The 23,848-nt window shown below is 39.3% G+C and overlaps 2 protein-coding genes across 3 annotated transcripts in view; one reads left to right on the forward strand and one right to left on the reverse strand.

The window, feature by feature from the left end:
- Positions 1 to 1,468, forward strand: part of LOC127650065 (NLR family CARD domain-containing protein 3-like) — a 45,323-nt gene extending 43,855 nt beyond the window's left edge. Inside the window, exon 11 of one of the 2 annotated variants that reach the window (XM_052135257.1) lies at positions 11 to 1,467. In XM_052135257.1, the coding sequence (XP_051991217.1) occupies positions 11 to 633 (623 nt within the window). In that variant the 3' untranslated portion in view covers positions 634 to 1,467. Of the gene's footprint in view, positions 1 to 10 lie in introns of both variants that reach the window. The other variant, XM_052135256.1, reaches the window with a different exon arrangement.
- LOC127650070 (syntaxin-12-like) overlaps positions 1 to 23,848 on the reverse strand; it is a 232,927-nt gene that overhangs the window by 69,993 nt on the left and 139,086 nt on the right. The gene's annotated exons all lie outside the window — the stretch shown is intronic.

The raw sequence follows: 23,848 nt of genomic DNA on the forward strand, positions 1-23,848 counted from the left end.
TTGTCCTTAGATGCATGTCGGTTGACGTGGGATCCCAACACAGCATCTGAAAGTGTGCAGTTGTCAGAGAAAGATACCAATGCTGTGGAATTTTCCAGAAAACCATGTCCCATTCCACTCCATCCAGAGAGATTTACAATTCCAAACCAAATCATGAGTCGAGAAGGGTTTACTGGACGCCATTTCTACCAGGTGGAGTGGTTTGGCAGGTTTGCAACTATTGGAATGACCTATAAACACATAAGTAGGAAGGGAAGCTTTGCTGCCTGTAGCCTTGGATATAATAAAGAATCCTGGGGCATTTTCTTCAGCACCCCCTATCCCATCTGTTATGCCTGTCATGGAGGGGTGAAAATACAACTCCCTGACTGCTCGCCCTGGAGAGTGGGTTTGTATCTGGACTGGCCGGCAGGGACTTTGTCCTTTTACAACACCACAAATGACACAGCCAAACTCATACACACCTTCAACGCCAAGTTCACTCATCCTCTGTTCCTCCTTGTAAGTATAAGTGCTGGTGCACAGCTGTTGGCAGAAGAGCCCCCTCCTGTCTGTTGCCATGACCACGACCCCTGGGATATGTTTAGGGGCTTTAAGGACTGCAAGGGTTGTAATGGATCAAAGGCCTTATAGATAAACTGACATTCCTTCAAGGAAAATTACATTTTCTTTCGTGTTTGTGGATGAGCTGATGATAACGTTTGTAGTGACGCCAGCAGATACAGTATATTAGATGTTTGAGTAGGGGAGATGGGGGGTAGTTGTAACAGGGAGCAGTTGCAACACAAACATTCTTCAATCACAAACAAGCTAGAATAATGACATTAAACCTGATCGCACAGGAAATCGATATGCTTCTTGCAAATGTTCATGTATCCTGAAATCAGCTCCATACTACTGTATTAATGACAAGCTCAATCTATCCATCCATCTTTGATATCCACTTATCCTACTTATTCTATTATTCCATGTGCCATGGAAACCGGGACGGAATCGCATTCACATAAATAATGGTGAACAGGATTCGGAGGTTGCATTTTTGCTCTTAAATTAAATTTTTACTCCACTGAGGGTTAGGTTTAGGGTATATGTTAACTAAAAAATGCAAATATAATATGCATTCCTGTTGAATATATTTCATCATTTACAATACAACTCCATTTTGGCGCCACCCTGTGGACATTTCAATTCAACAACACTTCCAGTTTCAGCCACTGTGCACAATTTCTTCGTTAAGCACAGTTGATTCAGCAGCAGAACTTTCCACTGGTGGGCTCAGTTTGCTTATTTAGCAAATGCTTAGTAAAGCGGTGTCTGAGAAAAAGAAATATGATTGTATGTCCTTGTGAGAAATATAAATGATTTTGTGTTTTGATTGTCTTGTATTTTTTCTTCTGCTGTCCAAAATGATGATGCCTTTAAATTTAAACTTAAAGTTGTTGGTTAAAAGTTAACATTATTTTACTGAATTGAAAGACAATAATATTTTTTTATTAGTTTCTAGTTCAAGGTTTCCCAAAGGGGGTTCATGAGAGAGTGAAGAGGTTGCATACCAAAATATTTCAATTTTTAAGCATATTTTATAAACATTGATGGATAATTCAAAATGTCAGTCATTTGACATATAAAACAAGAAAGAACTGGACTTACACTATGCGCGCAACTTTTCCTTTCAACCGTTGCCTGTGCGGGTTCACTCTCTCCCTTCATTTGTGTTAAGGATGTGCACGGTAACCGTTTGCAACATTCCATTAATCCTGAGGGTTCACGAAAGGTTATTTGGTTATAAAAGAATGTTTATTACAATGATTGGGAGTCAAACACTTGTCAGAATAGCAGAGAATAAGGTTCCCAATGAGTTATAAACTTAAATGGCACAATACATTGATCTTCATCTGATAAAATCACTCACATTGAAGTCAAACAAAAATAATCAAACTGTGACTGCCTGCAACATAATATTCTTAAAAGGAATAGTTCATGGTAAAAATCTCTCATCATTTACTCACCCTCATACCATCCCAGATGTGTATGACTTTCTTTCTTCTGCTGAACACAATGCAAGTGAATGGTGACCAGAACTTTAAAGCTCAAAAAGCACATAAAGGCAGCATAAAAGTAATCCATACGACCCCAGTGGTTTAATCCATATATTCAGAAGAATTATGATTGCCAGGAAGTGGCTTTCATCTATGATTTCTGTCTGTTTGTGTCTCACACTGTTTGTTTATTAGTTGGTTTGTTTCGGTGGCATTGCAGTTTTCCCCACTGATTACTTCTCACCTGCAAGTCATCGGAGTCTTCCATAAATATGTAGTTTATATGTAGGGTTAAGTCCGACCTAGGTTTTATGGTGCAATGCTCAAATATTTAGTAGTGCCCATTTACGCCACAACTAGCCTAAATTATAACTCACGCACAGCTGGTCCAACCAGCCCCAGCTCATCACCAGCCTGTGTTACTTAAACCTGGAGTTCTCAGTCATTCATCGCAAGATTGTTCAGTCAACTAGAGTGGTTCTTATGGTAAGGACAACTAGCTTTAAGTGTTCTCAGCTGAATGATTCAGTCTTTGTTCTTGTTTTCATTTGTGTTTTCTTGTGTCTCAGATCCACCTTCCAACCCACCTACCTGTATTTGCAACGCACATCTTCAGTCATCCACACTCTATCAAGCCTGCCACGCCAAACCATCCAACTCACCGCTCTGCCATTACCTCCTGCCAGTCCAGCCCTCAGCCTCCAGCGACAGTTCATTCACCTGTCTGCTCATCTTTCATATTTTTCAGTTTATTATTAAATACAATTTTATCATTCTCTCTCTCTCTCTCTGTGTGTGTGTGTGTGTGTGTGTGTGTGTGTCTGTGTCTGTATTCAGCATTTGGGTTCAAACCATTGTTCAGGTATTCCAATAATAGGTGTGGGTGAGGAAACAGATCAACATTTAAGTCCTTTTTAACTATATATCTCCACCTTTGACGAGGCCTGACCAGTAGGTGGCAATATGCACGAAGAATGCAATTCTCCAAAAAACAAAAGTAGAAGAATGTGCAAGTGAATGTGGAGATTTATTGTAAAAAAAAAAAAAACTTCTTAAATATGGATATCTTTCTCTCCCACACTTACCATTTTGCTTCTGAAGACATGGATTTAACCACTGGAGTCTTATGGATTACTTTTTGCTTAATGGTGCTATAGTTTTGGTCACCATTCACTAGTATTGGATGGACATACAGAGCTGAGATATTCTTCTAAAAATACTTGTTTGTGATCAGCAGAAGAAAGAAAATCATACACATCTGGAATGGCATGAGACAATTATGTGAATTTTCACTCAATTGAACTATCCCTTTAATCGTAAAAATAATTTTGAGATTACTCCATTACAAAAACAGTTGATAGTGACAGCCCTCTGTACAGTATCCCGAAACAGTATGCCAAGAGTAGTATGTCCGAATCCTCAGTTTTCATAAAACAGTTATTTAGAAATAAATTGATTATCTACTATTCATTTACTATCACAAAATAAAAAATGCTGGATTTAAAATAACCGTGACTCAGACGACTCTTCTCAACTGTAAGTGACATAGAGTATATACACCAAGAATGGGTCAGGATCCTGTCACCTCAGTTGGCTTGGTTTATTGTTAATTGTGTCTGGATCCTGCACATCCTGACACCCATTTCTAGTCTTTTGTGCTTGTGTTGAGCACATGGCTTCTGATTTGGTTGTCTTGCCATGTGCTCTCCTGCCATTTCTCAGTCTTGTTTCTTAACCCTGTCCCCTTGTTTGCCTTGTTATTAGTTCAGTATTTCCACCAGTCTCCCTCATAACCCTCCTAAATTCTCCCTCCATTTAATCTCCCTGTGTTCTCTATCTTGTGCCAGTTTGTTGTGCCCTCTTCGTGGGCATCTTCCTTTTTCCAATGACCTTCCACTAGGGCTCCATTCACCTGCGTATGTTCCAATCAATCAGCTCTACTCCATCCATCAAGGGGAGGCCGATGTCAGGGACTTCGCCTGCGACTTCCTCATTGTGGTAGACAGGGTGAATTTCAATGACGCTGTGTTCAGACCTCTTTAACATTGTGTCAACGAGCCCGTCAGCTCTTGAGAAATGGGAAGGCTGGGGATACTTACCTTCTGGGAGTTTGTGGACTGCATGTCCCATCATAGGGAGCCTCAGCCCCCACTCCAAGGGGTGCCCCTATGTTGACTGTCCCACCCTCATACCCTTTGCTTGCCAAATCCCCACTCCTTTAATGGCCTCTAAGTGGAGAAGGAAGAGGAAGAATGGTCCCGCCTCATTCATCACTGCATTTTACTTCAGCTCCCCTAGAGGCAGCAGAGTTCAATGCAGCTCTCCCAGTAGGGCTGGGCGATATTTTAAAAATATTCTATCGCTGATCGCCTTAAAAAATATTGCGATATCCGATTACATCGTCAACCTCCGTGCCGAGGGTCGGTGAATATTTTTTGCTTTATTGATTTTGCTTTAAAATGTAATTATTGAAACACAAAAAACTTAAATAAAAACATTTCTAAATTAAAAATGCACTTTAAACGAAATGATAAAAGCAATAAAAATAATGAACTGATCAAAAAATCTTATTTAACCAAACCACAATCCAAACATTTACCATTTCAAACAATGCCACAATCACGCAATGACAACAGGTGGAAAATAACTAATAGCTTACAGATTAAGAACAAAAGACATATAAATGTAAAGATAATAGTAATCATAATAATAAAGCCTAATAATAAATAATAATATATATAATAATATATATATATTACACAATGCATGTTCCTCACAAACTTTTCAGTGGAAATAAAGCTAATTAAACTCACAGCACCTCCTGAGATGATCGGAGATCATTTGCAGCATTCTCATAGATTACATTATTTCAAACAGTTTTCAGTTGAATGAAATAGAGAAAAAGAAGTGATAACTCTTGACATGCATGTGTTCCAGGAGACATGAGACCTGCATGCCTCTGAACAAACAGTGAATCAGTGAATCATTCTGAGACGTCTTACAGGTTGCCCACCTCTTACGGGTAGATGAGCAATATTATCCATGCATGAAATTCCAGAATTTGGATGAGAAGCTTGCAAAATAATTTCAGCCTTGTCACATTTGGCGGGTGCTAGTTTCACACCATGGGCTACTGTTTAATATATAACTAAATATACAAAATGATTGCAACTATACTGTTTAAATACAGAGCCTCTTTCAGTCTTTCCATGGCCATGATGGCCACCCTTGTGTTCCCTGTTTCAGCCACATAGGCTGTCCTCTAGCCACCAGCCAAAGGTCAAGACCACGGAGCCTGCTCCCCAGTTGTTGGTGCTCACTGTCACATCTATGGAGGCTATTTTTCTCCAGCTCTCCTGGCCTCAGAGAGCATTCCTGACCCCCTGGTCTTGGTTCCTCCTTTTCGCCCTCACCTTCATCTACGCCCAGGTCATGGTCCCCATTGATCACTCTTCCTTGTCTGCCATGGGGGACCTGGTTACCAAGTCAGGGTCTGTGGAGTCTGCTCCTACACGCGAGCCATCAGAATATGCTCCCATGTCCCGGGATTCTGTGACCACATCTCCGGCCTCCCTTAATAATACCCACAATGTTTGCCTGCCCCTCACCCACAACACCATTCATGCCTCCCTTGAGCAGTCATCTTCATGGTTTTCGTTGTCCTCACCTTCCTGTTGGCTCATACTGACCCTAACCAGTCAAGCCCAGGTCCCTGCACTGCTGCTATCCAGTCCAGCCAGGCTTGCCCTGACCCCTGCTCCCTCTGCCTTGGTTCCCATGGTATATTAATCCTCCTCCATGTGCTACCTTCTGTTTCTGTTCTTGGGAGTTGCTGGCACCTCTCTGGACTGCCAGACCTCACCAATGACCTGGATCCACCCCTTGGTGTTCCCCATATTACCACCCTACCACAGTCTGCCCCATTTGCACCACCCTGGCTTGTCCTGTCTCACTCTCAAGCTCCTCCCTGAACTCCTGCTCTGCTGGAGCCCAATTGGTCTGTTCCTCTAGCACCACTTTCTTGTCCCTCCTCCCTCTCCCCTGGTCTTCCTTTGGTTGGGTTAGCCTGACCTCCTGTTCTGTCCCTGTCTGTGTTTGTGTCCTTGTTTTGTTGATCTTTGAGTGAATCTGAGGCTGAGAAAAAGTTTTTGGGACTGTTTAGTTTTAGTTCCAGTTTTATTTAAAGATTTATTTCAATTTACCGGGGCTTAAGTCACGAATGTTTTCTGTATAGCCCCAAATGTTTTTATCATCTTGCAGTAATATCAGAAGTACCAGCACCTGCACTGTGCAATTTTAACAATATATTTTAATATTAAATAATATATATCAATTCATAATATAATACCTGTCTTTCTACAGCATCAATAATGCCAAATGCAGTCTTGAGTACACATGCAGTATCTTGTTGGCAGCTGCTTTCCAGCAGCCAGCACACATGTATGTCCACGCATGCAAGATGAGTGCTTGTGACACGCAATTGCAGCTGTGTGTCTGGTCAACATTCCTGTCTTGGTGAGATAACGGAGTTGAGTTGGTCCATCCAGATGCAGTAAGTACCAAATATTTAGATATATAACCCTGAAAACAAAGAGTAATATATACAGGTGTGCTCGAGGAATTTGCAAACTTTAAGTCACATGCTGTGACATTTGCATTTTTTTCCATTACTCTTTAATTATGACAATGCTATGAACCTCGCTAACTTTGACAAAGTAGCCTATATGAAATCTAAAGCCTTCTGGAAAATCAAATTAATAAATTCCATGTTGTGATTAGTTAAGTTCATGGGCAATGGAGGTCAGGAGGAAAATAACTGTCAGCGTAAGTATTTTATAATCTTCAGAGTCACACAAAAACTTTAACAAAAAAGGGCATTTAGTGGCCAATTATAAACACAAACAAGTCTTTGATAATTCGGCGGGCACATGCAGCCACAACTCTCTGCTGTCTCTCTCCCACACTGTCGCTCTGGCATGTCTTATCAGGTCTCCCTCTGCCATCACTATAATGAGAGACATGTTTTAGAGTAATCACAATCCAGGTGAGCAGCCTTACTGCTCTCCCTCTCCCGCAGATAGACATATGACCACGCTATTCTCTGTGATCCCATGAGACTCTACCCTCCCTAGCAACCGGGCCAATTTGGTTGCTTAGGAGACCTGGCTGGAGTCACTCAGCACACCCTGGATTCGAACTTGCAACTCCAGGGGTGGTAGTCAGCATCAATACTCGCTGAGCTACCCAGACCCCCCATAAGGTTGATGCTGGACTGTGTACTTTAAAATATATCTATGTAAGTACTTTATCCACTGACTTCCAGAAAATCCCAGGACGGACAGTGGCAGATGTAGAGATGAAGTTAGCAAATTAATTATGTGAAATATTTATTTGAAATATTTATGTCCCATGGGACTGGATTATCATTTCATTACATACAGTTTCTCAGCCCTCTCTGCTGCAGTTGATACAGTGTCATGGTTTTTGTGTTTACCCACCATACATAGCATACAAATACATTGCTGATCAGTACGGCAGGAAATTTCCAGTTGTTTATTACGAGTACAGATCATTTCCTGCCATCATCCAGTTGCACCCATCAAGTTGTGTCTCTCACCTTTGAAGAAATTCTCATGTTGTTCAAGGTGACTCTGACAGTAAGAGTTCAGAGACACCAGACAGGACCTGACATTTTTGTGTTTTCTTCTAGTACAGACATCACACTCCACATCTCCAGCAAGGGCATGTTGTAGTAGACTCCCTTCTGATCATCCTGATTCCAACAGTCTGTTCTACAGCTCATAAAGTGACTGTGTCCACAGGGATGGTCACTGGATCCTACAGTGTATCCAGACACACTGGACAGCTGAACCTGTCCTGAGAAATACTGGCTTCTATCCACAGCTCCACAACACTTCAGTCTTGTTTTCTTTGAACTGAAGAGTTTGCAGATTCCTGGTTCTGTGTTTGAGAGAAATGTGCAAAACTGGTGTGTCGGTGAAGCGTTCCTATCTTTCATATTAAAAAGCTCCACTTGACAGCAGTGTTATGATTAAGAGTTTTGTGACTGTCACTACAAGTAACAGCTGTTTGTTTACCATGCCTTTCTGCATGAAAGAAGCTCTAAAAGACTGCATGATAAAAAGACTGCATGATAAAAAGGCTGCATGATGCAGCATTATTGAATTGTACAGAACAGAACTTTGTTCTGAAGTACCTATTTGCTGATCCCCAGCACTCAGAATAGACACTCACTTACTCTTTATAAGAAAGAGAAATTTAGTGAGAAATGTTTGCAGTTGTTCATGCAAAAATGCGACCCACTTAAGCACTAGCTGCTAAGTGTGTAATAGGCCTACTGCTGCACATAAATTTAGGTATGTTCATATCTAGGTAAAGAAATAACTTAAGTTTGTCTTGTTTTCATCATCAGTGGAAATGTTGTACATACTTTAAAATGTATGGAGTTTTAATGTGGCTTTGAATGTAGAAATGTGTTATAAATTTCAGTCCAATTTGATCAGATTTAGCATTAAAAAAATCCTATTTTAGAATTTTTTATAGATTTATAGTTTAATACAAATTTAAATCAAAATGTAAGTAAAATTCTAAACATTCAGTTGAACGTTTGGGTTACTTTTGGCAATAAGTTAAGTCATTTTTATTTGTATAGCACCTTTCACAACACAAAACATTTCAAAGCAGCTTTACAGAAAAGCAGGCATTAACAGAAGATAAAACGGTAATGTCTATAAATCTTAGAGTAATCACTGTGTAGTTTGATAAAATACGATTGTGATTTGTGTTTAAAAAATAATTAAATAATAATTGTATTTACAGTATATCTCCAGTGAGCAGCTGAAGGTGACTGTGGCAAGGAACACAAAAGTAAAAGTAAAGTAAAGTTATTTACTGGAGAAATATAACCTTGGGAGAAACCAGACTCACTGTGGGGGCCAGTTCCCCTCTGGCTAACAGCATGAATATAATGACAATATTACTTATGTATAGTGCAAGTCATGGTTTAAAATTATTAAACTAAACAAGTGACCAGCGTTTTAAAAAAAAGATTTCTTTTAACTGTAATATTAATGACCAATGTCTTTGAAGTTCATCCTGTATTAACTGCAGAGGTTCACATAGATGCATTGTCCTTTGTTAGTTGGCTGATGAAAGCTTTTGTTGGCAATTAATTGATAGTCTATTCCATTTCAAGAGTGTAGTCCATCATTAGACCGAAGTGATACAGGCAGAGATCAGTGAGGTGCTTCGCAGTTCAACCGGCCAGCAATTTCGGTGAGGTCTATCCTAAGTCCAAGGTTCAGGCAATGGCATATGAAGTATCCCATGCCTTATGGTTGGAGTTGGCATCAGTTCATCCTCTGAAGTCCATCGTAATAAACTGAAGTGATGTCTGGCTGGCACCGGCTGCATTTTGTCATCATCACTCAGAGACACGTAGCAGTGGAGTCCGACACCAAGCAGGAATGGAGCTGGATCTGGCCGGTTCTGGTGACCTCAGGATAGGAGTCCCGAGGTTGAGACAGGGATACAAATAGAATAATACTAGCATAGATGCCATTCAATTTCTATGCAGAGTTATAGATTATGATCAATGTTTCTGGTTCTGGCAGACCTAACTAAAGCAGTCTAACTGTGAGTTGAAGGATAAATAGGTGTATGCCTGGCTAATCTTTAGTCTGGACTTAAACTCAGTGAGTGTCTGCATACCCAACAGTGTTAGGGAGACTATTCCATAGTTTAGGAGCCAAATATGAAAAGGATCTACCTCCTTTTGTGGATTTTGATATTCTAGGAACTATTAACAGGCCAGAATTTTGCGGTCTAAATGAAAGTGATGGAATATAGCGTGGTAGAAGGTCACTTAAGTACTGCAGAGCAAAACCATTTGTATGTAGTTTACAGAATTTTATAATATGAAATTTAACAAGTAGCCAATGTAACGATGATAAAATGGGGCTAATATGATCATATTTCTTGGTTCTAGTCAGCACTCTGGCTGCTACAATTTGAACAAATTGAAGAATATTTATTGAACTTGCTGGACATCCTAGCAGTAATGCATTACAATAATCTAGTCTTGAGGCCATGAACGCATAAATTAGTTTTTCAGCATCATTTTACTCAAGGTAGTACCATCTAAGAGTAAAGTATTCTAACAGCAAACAAGCTGTCTTGCAAAGGTGGTACAGAAGAATAGTGGCATACAGTGCATCCGGAAAGTATTCACAGTGCTTCACTTTTTCCACATTTTGTTGTTACAGCCTTATTCCAAAATTGATTAAATTCTTTATTTCCTGCAAAATTCTATAAACAATATCCCATAATGACAACGTGAAAGAAGTTTGTTTGAAATCTTTGCAAATTTATTAAAAATAAAAATTAAGAAAATCACATGTACATAAGTATTCACAGCCTTTGCTCAATACTTTGTTGAAGCACCTTTTGCACCAATTACAGCCTCAAGTCTTTTTGTGTATGATGCTACAAGTTTAGCACACCCATTTTTGGGCAGTTTCTCCCATTCTTCTTTGCAGGACCTCTCAAGCTCAATCAGGTTGAATGGGGAGCAATGGTGCACAGCCATTTTCAGGTCTCTCCAGAGACGTTCAATTGGGTTCAAGTCTGGGCTCTGGCTGGGTTACTCAAGGACATTCACAGAGTTGTCCCATAGCCACTCCTTTGTTATCTTGGAAGGTCATGTCCTGTTGGAAGATGAACCTTCACCCCAGTCTGAGGTCCAGAGTGCTCTGGAGCAGGTTTTCATCAAGGATGTCTCTGTACATTATTGCATTCATCTTTCCCTCAATCTGACTAGTCTCCCAGTTCCTGCCACTGAAAAACATCCCCACAGCATGATGCTGCCACCACCACGCTTCACTGTAGGGATGGTATTGGCCAGGTGATGAGCGGTGCCTGGTTTCCTCCAGACATGACACTTGCCATTCAGGCCAAAGAGTTCAGATTTTGTTTCTCATGGTCTGAGAGTCCTTCAGGTGCCTTTTGGCAAACTCCAGGCGGGCTGTCATGTGCCTTTTACTGATGAGTGGTTTCCGTCTGGAAACTCTATCATACAATCCTGATTGGTGGAGTGCTGCAGAGATGGTTGTTCTTCTGGAAGGTTCTGCTCTCTCCACAGGGAAATGCTGGAGCTCTGTCAGAGTGACCATCGGGTTCTTGGTCACCTCCCTGACTAAGGCCCTTCTCCCCCGATCGCCCAGTTTGGCCAGGTCTAGGAAGAGTCCTGGTGGTTCCAGTCTTCTTCCATTTACTGATGATGGAGGCCACTGTGCTCATTGGGACCTTCAATGCTAAGAAATTGTTCTGTACTCTTCCCCAGATCTGTGCTTCGATACATTTCTAGAGAGGTCTACAGACAATTCCTTGGATTTCATGGCTTGGTTTGTGCTCTGACATGCACTTCTTTTTCTTCTTCGGTTTTATGGCGGGTGGCACCAACATTAAGGTGCATTATCGCCACCTACTGTGTTGGAGTGTGGACCAGAGTTTACCCATTGCGTGAAAAAAATTAAAAATAAAATGATCTTAATGAACTGTTTTCTTGAGATAATGGAATAAACTCTCTATTCCATGAATAAGTATATTTTTAAGCTTTATTTCTTGCACTCCCTCCTTTCTAAGTTCCTTTTCCATTATTTCTCGTTCATTGAAATACTTTTGGTAGACACAAATAATTCCTCTACAGTCTACTGACTCCTCTATTCCACAATGCTCACACAGTCCTGTTGGATGTTTATTAATTAATTTAAAAGTTTTATTCAGCATGGTATGCCCAACTCTTAACCTTGTTAAAATATTTTTCTCTTTGGTGCTTCTTTTTCCAATCCTAGCTAATCCTACTTCTCTTTGTATTTCATAAAGTTGAAGTCCTGTGTTTCCTGTATCCCATTTTTGTTGCCACTCCTTAAAAGTATATGCTTTAATTATTGCTTTTGCTTCATATTATCTAAGTGAGATATTCATGATCTCCTTATTTTCCAAAGCCTATTTTGCTAACCCATCAACCACTTCATTGCCCTTTATCCCCCTATGAGCTGGTATCCACATAAATATTGTCATTATGTTCATATTCTTTAATCTATACAGATGTTCATATATCTCGTTTACTATATCCTGTCTACTGTGAGATGTGAATGATTGTAGTGACTGTAATGCCGAACAAGAATCTTTACAAAGAACAACCTTTTTAATTTGGGTCTCTTCTATCCACTGTAATGCTGTTGCAATTGCCATCATCTCTACTGTGTATACTGACAAATTATCTGATGTCCTCCTATTAACAGAATATTTTAAGGATGGAATACTGAAAGCAAAACCTGTTCTCCCAGTATTAGGATCTTTAGATCCATCCGTATATACTTGGACAAATGCTTGATATACAGTTTGTACCCTATCTTCAACAACATCTACAATATTTCTGGAGTCTTTATACACTTTCATTAACTCCAGAATATAAAAATATATGAATACTACAGGAAACATCCAAGGTGGAGTTATTGACAGTGATACTGCAGGGATATATCTTTCTAGCTTCTTCATCACTATTCCATGCAAAGCACTTCTGATTAGACCCTTCCCAGCATGGAAGAAGTACCTTTACTGTTGGATGATTGAACCTTGAAGATTTACCCAATAGCTCATCATTAACTGCTTACGTCTGATTTGAAGCGGCATTTCCCCCACTTCAACCTGAAGAGCAGATACAGGAGTCGTTTTAAAAGCACCACAACAGAGTTTCAAAGCTTGAGCTTGTATCACATCCAGATTCTTTAATGAAGTTTTTGCTGCTGATTCATAAGCTATACTTCCATAATCTAACACTGATCTAATCAGTGCTATATAAATATTTTTCATTGCAGATCTACTCGCTCCCCATTCTGATCCTCTTAGACAATCTCTGACATGCACCGTTAACTGTGGGACCTTATATAGACAGCTGTGTGCCTTTCCAAATCATGTCCAATCAACTGAATTTACCACAGGTGGACTCCAATCAAGTTGTAGATACATCTCAAGGATGATCAGTGGAAACAGGATGCCCCTGAGCTCAATTTTGATGCACTGTATATGTTCACAATCAAAAAATTATTTCAGTCTATTTTTTAGAGTTACGCATTTAAACTCTATGACAAATTACAATAAAAAAATGTATAACTAAAATGTTTTATATTTAATAATCTTTCAATAATGTACAAATTATGAATTGAGAGTTTTTTATAAATATAAACTATAGTTTAATAAAAAAAAGTGTTATGTTATGGATCTGTTTTGAACAAGAGAAAATTGTCATATATCTGCAGACATTAGACATAGCCTACACGGTCATAGTATTTCCTGGTCCTGTACATACACTGAAATGGTAAATGTTTTCTTTTGATAGAAAGAGAGCAGTTGATCCACTAGTAGGCACTCTTCTCCTATAAACTTGATCTAAAGGGAAAGTGATCTATGCTGGGGCATGACTAGATTCTGCCAAGATCAGAAGCTGAGCTCATGGTCCATTTTAGACATAAGAGTTATACTGTGAATTAAGTTTTTCTATAAGAGTTTCCAGCCCTGCTAAATGCTTAACCCCCTTCCAAATGCAGTTATATTTGCTAAAAGAGTATATCATCCTTACAACATTTAACCATTATTAATTATTCAATAATAATAATAATAATAATAATGTATTTTTAAATGCCTGTAAAAGGAAGGTCACACAAAAAATGTAATTCTATTATAATTTTCTCACCTTCATGATGCTGAATGTGACTTTCTTTCATGGAACACAGAAGGAAATGTTAGGAGATGAATGTTAGTCTCAGACCCTCCTAACTTTCATTGAATCCATGAAATAAACAGCCTAAGCTGTTTTGCTGGTTTTAGCTGGTCTCCTAGCCTGGTCAGACTGGTCTGTTGGCTGGTTTTAGAGGCGTTTCGATCACTTTACAGCTGGTTAGGCTGGGAGACCAGCTAAAACCAGCAAACAAGCTTAGGTTGATCTAGGCTGTTTTTATGGAAATACTGATGTCCATTGTAAGTGAGACGCTAATCATCAAGGTTACTTGATGATAACAGTTAAGGATAACAGTTACTCAAGGTCTCAAACAATGAATCATGAGTCATAAATTGTATCTACTCTACACAATGTTATTGTCTCTTCAAGTTCAATACAAAATTGTTTCTTATTATAGGGGAAAAAATCATATAGAAATCATATTTTTCTATGAATGAATGAACAAATGGAATTAAATTGTAAAAAGTACAGACAATGAAAATTCAGTTCTGTCATTTAAAACAATGTATCAGACCAAATAACAGTGGGTGTTGAGTATGATTATTATTTACAATATACATTTATTATATCAATATAGATTTAGATATTTAAGTAATATCACACGAGCAAGAGTGCAATATGCCCTACATCAGCACTGCTGTGATTAGGCCGCAGGCACGAGGCCGCAGGTCATCACAGCAGTGCTGATTTAGGGCCATATAGCATGATTGTGAGTGTGATTTTGCTTATATACAACAGCTCAATGAACAAGTAAATAAAAAATAGGAAAAAGTGAGTACGGTCATAAAAACGCATTTGTGCATCGAAATACTTTCTTACGCGACTGATCAGAATCTGCCATTGCTGGATCAAAACAAATGATGCGTTCAAGCCTTCGTTAAGTTATTGGATAATCAAGGATGGATGTGCGTATGTGTGTGTGTGTGTGTGTGTGTGTGTGTGTGTGTGTGTGAGAGAGAGAGAGAGAGAGAGAGAGAGAGAGAGAGAGATTGATTGAAAAGTATCATTTAATTCCTAATTAACATTCTAAAAACAACAACATAATTTTACATCAATCTTAGAGACACTTTGTATATTAAAAAGATAAAACCATCTCTCCATCATCATCAACAACACAAAGAACATTTGCAACAGACCATTTTTCAATAAAACACTGTAGATTATTTGTCAATTTATGATAAGCATGTTCAATTCTAAGACGAGCTGCCAATAATCCTAAAAAGACCCCATTAACATCTTTTGACCCTTTACTCTGAATCATGTGTTTCCTTGAAAGCCATATGGAAAGTTTAGCCACTCCAAACAAATAATTCATCAAAACCTGCTTTTGTTTTTTCTTTACAGAATATTTTGGTCCAAAAATAAACAAAGAAAAAGAAAAACATTCTCCCAAAATCAAGCACCACTGTTCTAATAAACTGAACAACACTCCTAGCCTACAACACCCACAAAACAAATGAACCAAAGTTTCATTTTGGGTACAAAATGGACATTCCACCCCTTGACTGGTATCTAAATGGGCAACATGTTTATTCGTGGCTATAGCCCCATGTATTATTCTCCATTGGAGATCTCCCGTTCTTTTATCAATCGGTAGCTTATAAAGAGATCTCCAACAGCCTTTCACAGACTGATCAGGGCCAAAAAAATCAAGCCACCTTGATGGTTTCATTTCCTCCAAAGACCTCATATGAAGCAATTTCACACACAGAATATAAGTTTGTTTCTTCCCCAGCTCTTCAAAAGACCCCAGCTGTACATTTGAAAAAGACAGAAAACTATTCTCTATGCCAAGCCCCTCTTCCACTGTTAAAGAAACATCAAGAAATGGGAAAACATAGTCACACCCATCCTCCCACTGACCCAGTGCATCCCTGTCACTGGCAAACGCTTCCAGTGACTGTGGCAGTGATTCAAAAACCTCATCCACAATTTTTTTTATCAATCTCTCAGATCTTATATTGGCCAATTGACCCAGTTCAACTAGAGATGAGTGCATGGCTCTAAAAAGATGGCCTAGCTTTGTGCATCCTGCCTCTCTCAGTGCTGAACGTATACTGGCAGACTTTAACGACCTTACACAAACAAAATCATTAAAAAATAGAGGCTCTTCAAAAAGCCACATTCCAGGCAATGCAGTTAAATCTCTTGAAATCTTCAACATCTGCCATGCATTTAAAACTGAATCATAGAAAGATGTTAAATCTCCAAAATCTACTTCTTCAGTTTTTAACAGAAAAAGTTGCTTACTATAACCCAACCTCCCTGCCTTCTGTAGAAGCAACTTTGCAGTTTCATGCCATCTCAACCCATACCCATATAGAAACCTCTGTGCAGTTTTTAATCGAAAAGTCGCAATACGTGAAGATATATCAACAAGTCCCTGACCCCCCTCACAAAGGGGAAGATAAAGGGCTGCAGCTGTAATCCAATGACAGCCTGACCAAAAAAAAATCTAGTATTTTCCTCTGTAACCTATGAATCAGTGCTTTTGGTGGATTTAAAACCATAAATTTATGCCAAAGCATAGAAGCAATCAAATTATTTATAACTAAAACACGTCCTCTGTATGACATCTGGGGCAGCAACCATTTCCACTTGGACATTTTTGCACACACCTTCTCCATTATTCCATCCCAGTTCTTTTCTTGATATTGTTGTGTGCCAAAAAAAATGCCCAAAACTTTAAATCCATTTTTCCCCCATTTCAAACCTCCAGGTAAACAAGGCAGCTTTTCCTCTTCCCACATTCCTACTTGTAAAGCTTCACTTTTATCCCAATTAACTTTTGACGAGGACGCCTTCTCATAACACTTCAACGCCTTTACAGTTGTACATATGTCATCGTCATTTTTTATGAATATATTAATATCATCTGCATATGCTGAAACAACTAAAGGAGAGTCAAAATTACAGTTTGGTAGCCTTAACCCATTCAAGTTATTCCTTAGAAAGCATAAAAGGGGTTCAATAGCTAGTGAATAAAACTGTCCTGAAATAGGACAACCTTGCCTTATTCCTCTTTCCACTGGTATTGGTCGACTAAGTCCTCCTCCCACTTTAACCATACATGAAGCGCCGTTATAAAGGAGACTTATCCAGGCTATAAATCTCTCTCCAAAACCAAAAGCTTTTAAGACAGAGAATAAAAACCCATGGTCAATTCTGTCAAATGCTTTCTCCTGGTCCAATGATAAAAGTCAGACACTCTGATCATACACCTTGCACACATCTAAAACATCTCTCATTAAAAATAAATTGTCCATTATAGTCCGATCTGGGATACAATAGGTCTGATCCATATGCACAAGTAAGCCAATATAAGGCTTCAACCTATTAGACAGAGCTCTTGAAAGAGCTCTATATTCAGAGCTCTATATTCAGAGCTCTATATTCAGTACATAATATCGCAACAGGTCTCCAGTTCTTAAGATGAGATAGATCTCCTTTTTTAGGAATTAATGTTAGAACAGCTCTTCTACAGGATGTTGGAAGGAAGCTTTGTTCAAAAGAGCTCATCAGTACCTCATGTACATCAGGACCTATAGTCCCCCAGAAATGTTTAAAAAAGTCAATGCTGAGTCCATCTATAGGCGAGCGGCCTGAGGTCAGCTGATTAACAGCTATAGTGAGTTCCTCCAAACTTAGTTCTTTATCCAGCTCAGTTTGTTCAGTTCCTCTAAGCTTAGGCAGACCCTCTAAGAGTTCTTGTACACATTCCTCATCACATTGTTCTTTGCCATACAACTCAGTATAAAAAACCGTGGCGCATCTTCTCATTTCTCCCCCGTCTGTTGTTACATGCCCATCTGGACATCTCAGACATGTCATGCGCTGATCTTTCACACAAGTTTTTCCTATGTTGAAGAAAAAAGTACTTGAGGCATCCATGTCTTTTAATTGAATGTATCTTGACCTCACGAGGGCCTCTTTAACTTTTTCTTGCAGCAAGGAACTCAGCTCCACGCTTTTTGTTTTCAATGCGTCATTACTTTCAGCATCCCCACCATTCAAAAAGCCATTTTCAATCTTTCTTATGGCCTCCTCAACTTCTTTTATGGCCTGTTTTAACATAACAGAGGAAAAAGAAGTATATTGTTGACAAAAAATTCTGATTTGAGATTTTCCAACTTCCCACCACTTATTTAAAGACTCAAAAGAACATTTTTTTTCTTTCCACTTCTGCCATAGAATTTTTAAATTCTCACAAAAAGTTTCATCTTGGAGCAATTTATTGTTAAAATGCCACTGAGATCTATTAACATCTTGCTTCAAAAATATAGTTACAATAATAAGGTGATGATCAGAAAATTCAACTGGTCTAATTACACTATCAATTAACTTTGATCTAAGTCCTTGTGACAAATAAAATCTATCCAGTCTTGCTGCAATCACTCTTCCATCTAAGATTTTGACCCATGTGTATTGTCTTTCATTTGGAAATTTTATTCTCCATGCATCTATTAAATCAAACTGTACCAATAAACGTTTTAAATTCTTACTAGATTGTAAATGTGGCTCCTCACTAAGCCTGTCATTGTTAAAATCAACAGTACAATTCCAGTCCCCACCTAGAATAAGATAGTCAAAATCATTCTGCTCAAGTGCTTTCTTTATATTATTGAAAAAATCTATTCTTTCAGTCCCAATATTAGGGGCATAAATATTAATAAAACAATAGATTGAACCCTCAATGTTAGCTTTAACCATTTGACTTCGGCCTTTAACTAGATCACAGGAACTTATAACATTAATTTTTGAATTAGAAAATAGTATTGCTACCCCTCCACTCACATTACTCCCATGATTTAAAAAAAATTGACCACCCCAAGATAAACCCCAATCAACTTCATCTTTTATTGTGCTATGAGTTTCTTGTAAAAAGATTACGTCTAATCTATTTATTTTTTCTACCTCCTTAACCATTTCTCTCTTCTGTCTATCCCTCCCACCATTCATATTTAAAGAGCCTATCCTTAAACTCCCCATAGAAAAAAAGAAAAAGAGGGACAGACAGAGAAACAAAAAATGCAAAAAGTGCAACATGATCAAGCCTGACACCACTTACTTTTTGCTAAAAACTTTTTTTCCTTTTCTAGTTTTGCCTGGCTTGGAAACCTTTTTAAGTGCCGTGACATGTTTTCTCAAACGATACCGCTTCCGTTCGTCCAATAAATCAAAACTCACCATCTTTTGTAATATTGTCACCGACCTAATGAATTTTTCTGTGTCAGCAAAGTAATCATCAACCTTAACTGACTGTCCAAACGTTTCATCCAGGAAGTTATTGATTTCCTCCAAAGAATACAGATCTTTCACTCTATTTGACCCATCAAGTCCTTCACTATCTGACTCATCCTGGTCCATCTCTTCATCATCACTTACCACCTGGCCTCCAACATTCAACAAAGTAATCACTTCCTTCTCCTGAGATACAACAAGAGCATTCTGTTCACTAGGCACACCCACACCCGTGGCTTCAACTTCACTGATTTGTTCGATCTCCTTTGAAAGTGTCACAGCGCTCTCAACAGAAGTTGATTGCTCCGAAACTCCATCATCTCCCTTACCATCTCGATTTGTCTCAATATTCTCATTAGTTACACTATGCATTCGTTCTCCCTGAGTAGTAGACATGCTACTAGAAGCTGAAACAGCTTGTCTATCAGCTTCATGTATTTGTTCAATGTGATTCTCTGCACGTTCAGCTTGTTCTCTGTCGCGGGCAAGCAATACGCTTGTGCCCCACATCCCCACATTCAAAACATTTCATGCTCCCTGAATTAGCATACACAGTATAATATCCTCCTCCATGCTTTATCTTAAAGGATACATCCAAAGACTGTGTTGGAGAATCTAGGAACATGAACACTTGCCTGCGAAGTGAGACTACATGTTTTAAACGCGCATCTTTACACCCGAGCGTCACCATCTTAAAACCACTTGCAAATTTTCCAAACCAACGCAATTCTTGCTCAATCAACTCATTCGGAAAAAAAGGCGGTACACCTGAGACAACTACTCTTGTAGACGGCACTGATAACGGCGAAACTTGAACAAACAAATCATTGATAAAAACCCCACTATCAATCAAATCATGTAACAAGCGTTCATCTTTCAAAAAAACAACTGCGGCTTTGTTCAGTCGTGACGCGTGCGATATATTATCAAAGCCTACCTGTTCACCAACTGCAAGCAGAGCCTTTTCCATCGTAACACCGGGATCAGGAACAAACCGAACCCCGTGTCCAATGGACAGCGACGGCGTCACAGAGGACGCCATACCCATGAAAGTTCAAACAATTGTAACAACTTTTTCCGCCTAATTCCACGAAAATAAATGATGTCTTACCTCTATCATGCACGTAAGTAAAAGAAGGAAAAAAGAAAAGATCACCACAGCAGTATTCCAAAAAAGCATAAAATCTAGCTCTCCGTTCACATCCACTCACTCAAACATCCACTCACTCACACCAACGGAAACCGTAAGCCCGAGAGGGAGAGAGAGAGAGAGAGAGAGAGAGAGAGAGAGAGAGAGAGAGAGAGAGAGAGAGAGAGAGAGAGAGAGAGACGGAGCGTGATCACCTGTTACCACACCCAAGTAGATATGCTGTCAGCTTTCTGAAAATCAGCTTTCTCATTGGAAAAATAGCATCCAAGCGGAGGTATTTCTCCATTATTCGCAGTAGAGTAGCGCAAGAGTAGATCACTATAGAAACCGCAATGTCCTCCACCATTTTAAACAGCACACATTGTGTAATTAATCAGTCTGTTGTGTCTCTCAGCTGCAATGAGCCGTAATGCTGAAGTTGTTCATTTAAAGCCATTTGAAGCTGTTTCGTAGCTTTAGTAGTGTAGTAGTAATACATGCAATAACTGGCTCATATTACACACAAAAATGGTCTTTTGCCTCCACCTGTTGGATAAAATATGTAATGTAAAAAAAAAAGATAAACAGTAGCTCTTAACACATCTGCACTGCTCTTAAATTTTAGTTTAGAATGGCACGAACACAAACGGAGTGATACACACAGTGAAGCGTCAGAGTGCTGATGGTTTCAGACCATCAGTACTCATGGAACGTCTCTCGTTCAATCAGATTCGAGGACCAGAACTAACTGTTTTATATATTTACAATTTAGATATATAAAAAGTTTATTATGATTATACTGTATCTATATAATTGTGGCAGAGTGGAGGGCGGGGCCGGGTTGTGATTATACACACCCGGTCCCCTATCAGGCTAATTAAGCCTCTGAGAGCGATAAAGGCCGATGGCAGACGGTGGTGTGACGAGAGAGTTTTGTTTAAGTTTATTATTAAAATATTATTTATGTCATCAAGCCGGTTCTCGCCTCCTCCTTTCCATTGATCTGATTACACTGGTGCCGAAGCCCGGGAAGGAGGAGGGATGCCCGTCGCGGAGTCCTCAACACTGCCGTCCACCCAGGGGAGCGCCACTGCTATCCACTGGGGGAGGGAGTAGACCGACCGCCCGAACGCGGTGAATGGCCGCCGTCAACGAGGGGAGGAGGGAAGTGTCTCCCCGACCGCCTGGAGCAGTAGGGCCGCTGTCATGGGCGGAGGAGTCCCCACGAGTCCTCGAGAATGCGGAGGGGCGTTCTGACCGCTGGTGTTCGTGAGTCTGACTCTGCTTTGCCCGGGGAGAAGAGGCTGTCGTCCGCCTGAGAGGGTGTAGAATGATCGAGGACTCCGCGACGGGCATCCCTCCTCCTTCCCGGGTTTCGGCACCAGTGTAACGTAGTTCGATGGAAAGGAGGAGGCGAGAACCGGCTTGACGACATAAATAATATTTTAATAATAAACTTCAACAAAAGACAACAACACACACATGACGGACATGTCCGTAAACTATCTCTCTCTTGTCGCACCACCGTCTGCCTTCTGCCTTTATCCTTCTCAGAGGCTTAATTAGCCTGATAAGGCACCGGGTGTGTATAATCACAACCCGGCCCTGACCTCCGCCCTGCCACAATAATGTAATAATTATATTAATTAATTAATTATGTCAAACTCAAAACCTCTGCCCTGGTACTTTATGAGAACCAGTAGCCCTAAAGTAAAAAGACAATTTAGTATTGAGCTGCTTGAGGGAGTAAAGAGTAATGTCTTGCATGAAGATTTGTGACTTGGTTAAGAACAGCATCTTCATCAATGATGTCAACCAAATTCCTTTCAATTGATAGAATCGCTAAGTTGTTCAGACAAGTTTGGCTCAAAGTACTGTGTGGAAGCATCTCACTGAACTGAAAGATCGCTCACATGTGCAGCTAGTGACTGGTATGGCAAGTGCAACCTGAAGTACCTGTCTTACAGATGGACCAACATCGCTGCATTTTCCTGAACATTACCGAACAGCCTCTTTTAGTTGTGGACACTTTATATTCCACCTTGCATGTATTCCATTTTATTTGAAAAACCTTTCACTACCGCCATAAATATGCCTTTCCTCTCCTGCCACAAAAAACGAAAACAAAAACAGTTGCACGGAATCAACTAATAAACTACATATGAGTGTGATATTCTTTTTACTTTTTTTATATTTGGATCATATCCCTCGAATCCTTCGTGCTTCGGCCTTTGTGCCGCCTGCAAACTAGACTAGTCTTAGTCCTGTCAGTCATGTTTTTCTTTTTTTTTTCATTTTCTTTCAAATCAGTTGTTGAAGCGAAGCATTGAAACTGAAAACAACAATAATAAAAAGGGTTAAGTTTAGAGTAAAAAACACAACAACAACAACAACAGAAAATTAGATCTGGGGTTATAGAAAAAACATTCAGGGCTATAGCCTAATAGCCAGGGCCTAGTTGTGCCCATGGATCCATGTATTTTTGCAAAGGAATCTACAACCCCAGTTTCCCCCAAAATTGGGAAAGTATGCTTAAATTGAGTGATTTGTTAATGTACTTTGACTTGTATTAAGACATAAACAGTATATAACAAAGTACTTGGCTAATAAACTAAAATATTTTTCAAAATAATTATGCCTGCAACACATTCCAAAAAAAATGAGACAGGGACAATTTAGAACTAATAACAATCTGACATGTCAAAATAACATTTCTATGTGTTGTATTGTGTTATAATATATAAGGAGCCTCCAAAAAATTCCAGTCCTTCAAGAGCAAGGATGGGTCGATGCTCGCCAATTTGCCAACAGATGTGTCAGAAAATAATCCCATGCTTTGAGAACAATGTTCCCCAATGACAGATTGAAAGGATTTTGGGCATTTCACCCTCTACAGTGCACAATATAGTTAAAAGATTCAAGGAATCTGGTCAAATCTCAGTGCGTAAAGGGCAAGATGAAAACCACTTCTGAATGAACATGATCTCTGATCCCTCAGATGCCACTGTCTTAAAAAAACGTAATTTGTCTATAATGGATGTCATGGGCTCGGGAATACTTTGGTTGACTTTTATCAGTCGCCACTGCATCCACAGATACAAGTTTAGGCTTTACTCTACAAAGGAGAAGCAATATATCAACACTGTCCTGAAGTGCTGCCGACTTCTCTGGGCTCATTCTCATCTGAGATGGAAAGAAGAACAGTGGAACTGTGTTTTGTGGTCAGTTTCAAATAGTCTTTGGAAAAAACAGCCGTCGTGTTCTCTGGGCCAAAGAGGAAAAGGACAATCCAAGCTCTTATTAGCATCATGTGCAAAGGCCAGTGTCTTTAATGGTATGGGTATGTGACAGTGCACATGACATGGGTAACTTGCACATCTGTGGGATTATGCTTGCTAAACGTAAAAACTTGTGTCTTCAGTTCCCAAATGCTTAATAAACGTGATTTGAAAAAATGGTGATGTTACACAATGGTAAACAATCGACTGTTGTCACTTTTTTGGTTGGTTGCAATCATCTGATTTGAAATGAGTGTATAACTATATAATATATATATATATATATATATATATATATATATATATATATATATATATATATATATATAAACAATTAAAT

The sequence above is a fragment of the Xyrauchen texanus genome, chromosome 10 (genome assembly GCF_025860055.1).
Source record: "Xyrauchen texanus isolate HMW12.3.18 chromosome 10, RBS_HiC_50CHRs, whole genome shotgun sequence".
Lineage (NCBI taxonomy): Eukaryota > Metazoa > Chordata > Actinopteri > Cypriniformes > Catostomidae > Xyrauchen > Xyrauchen texanus.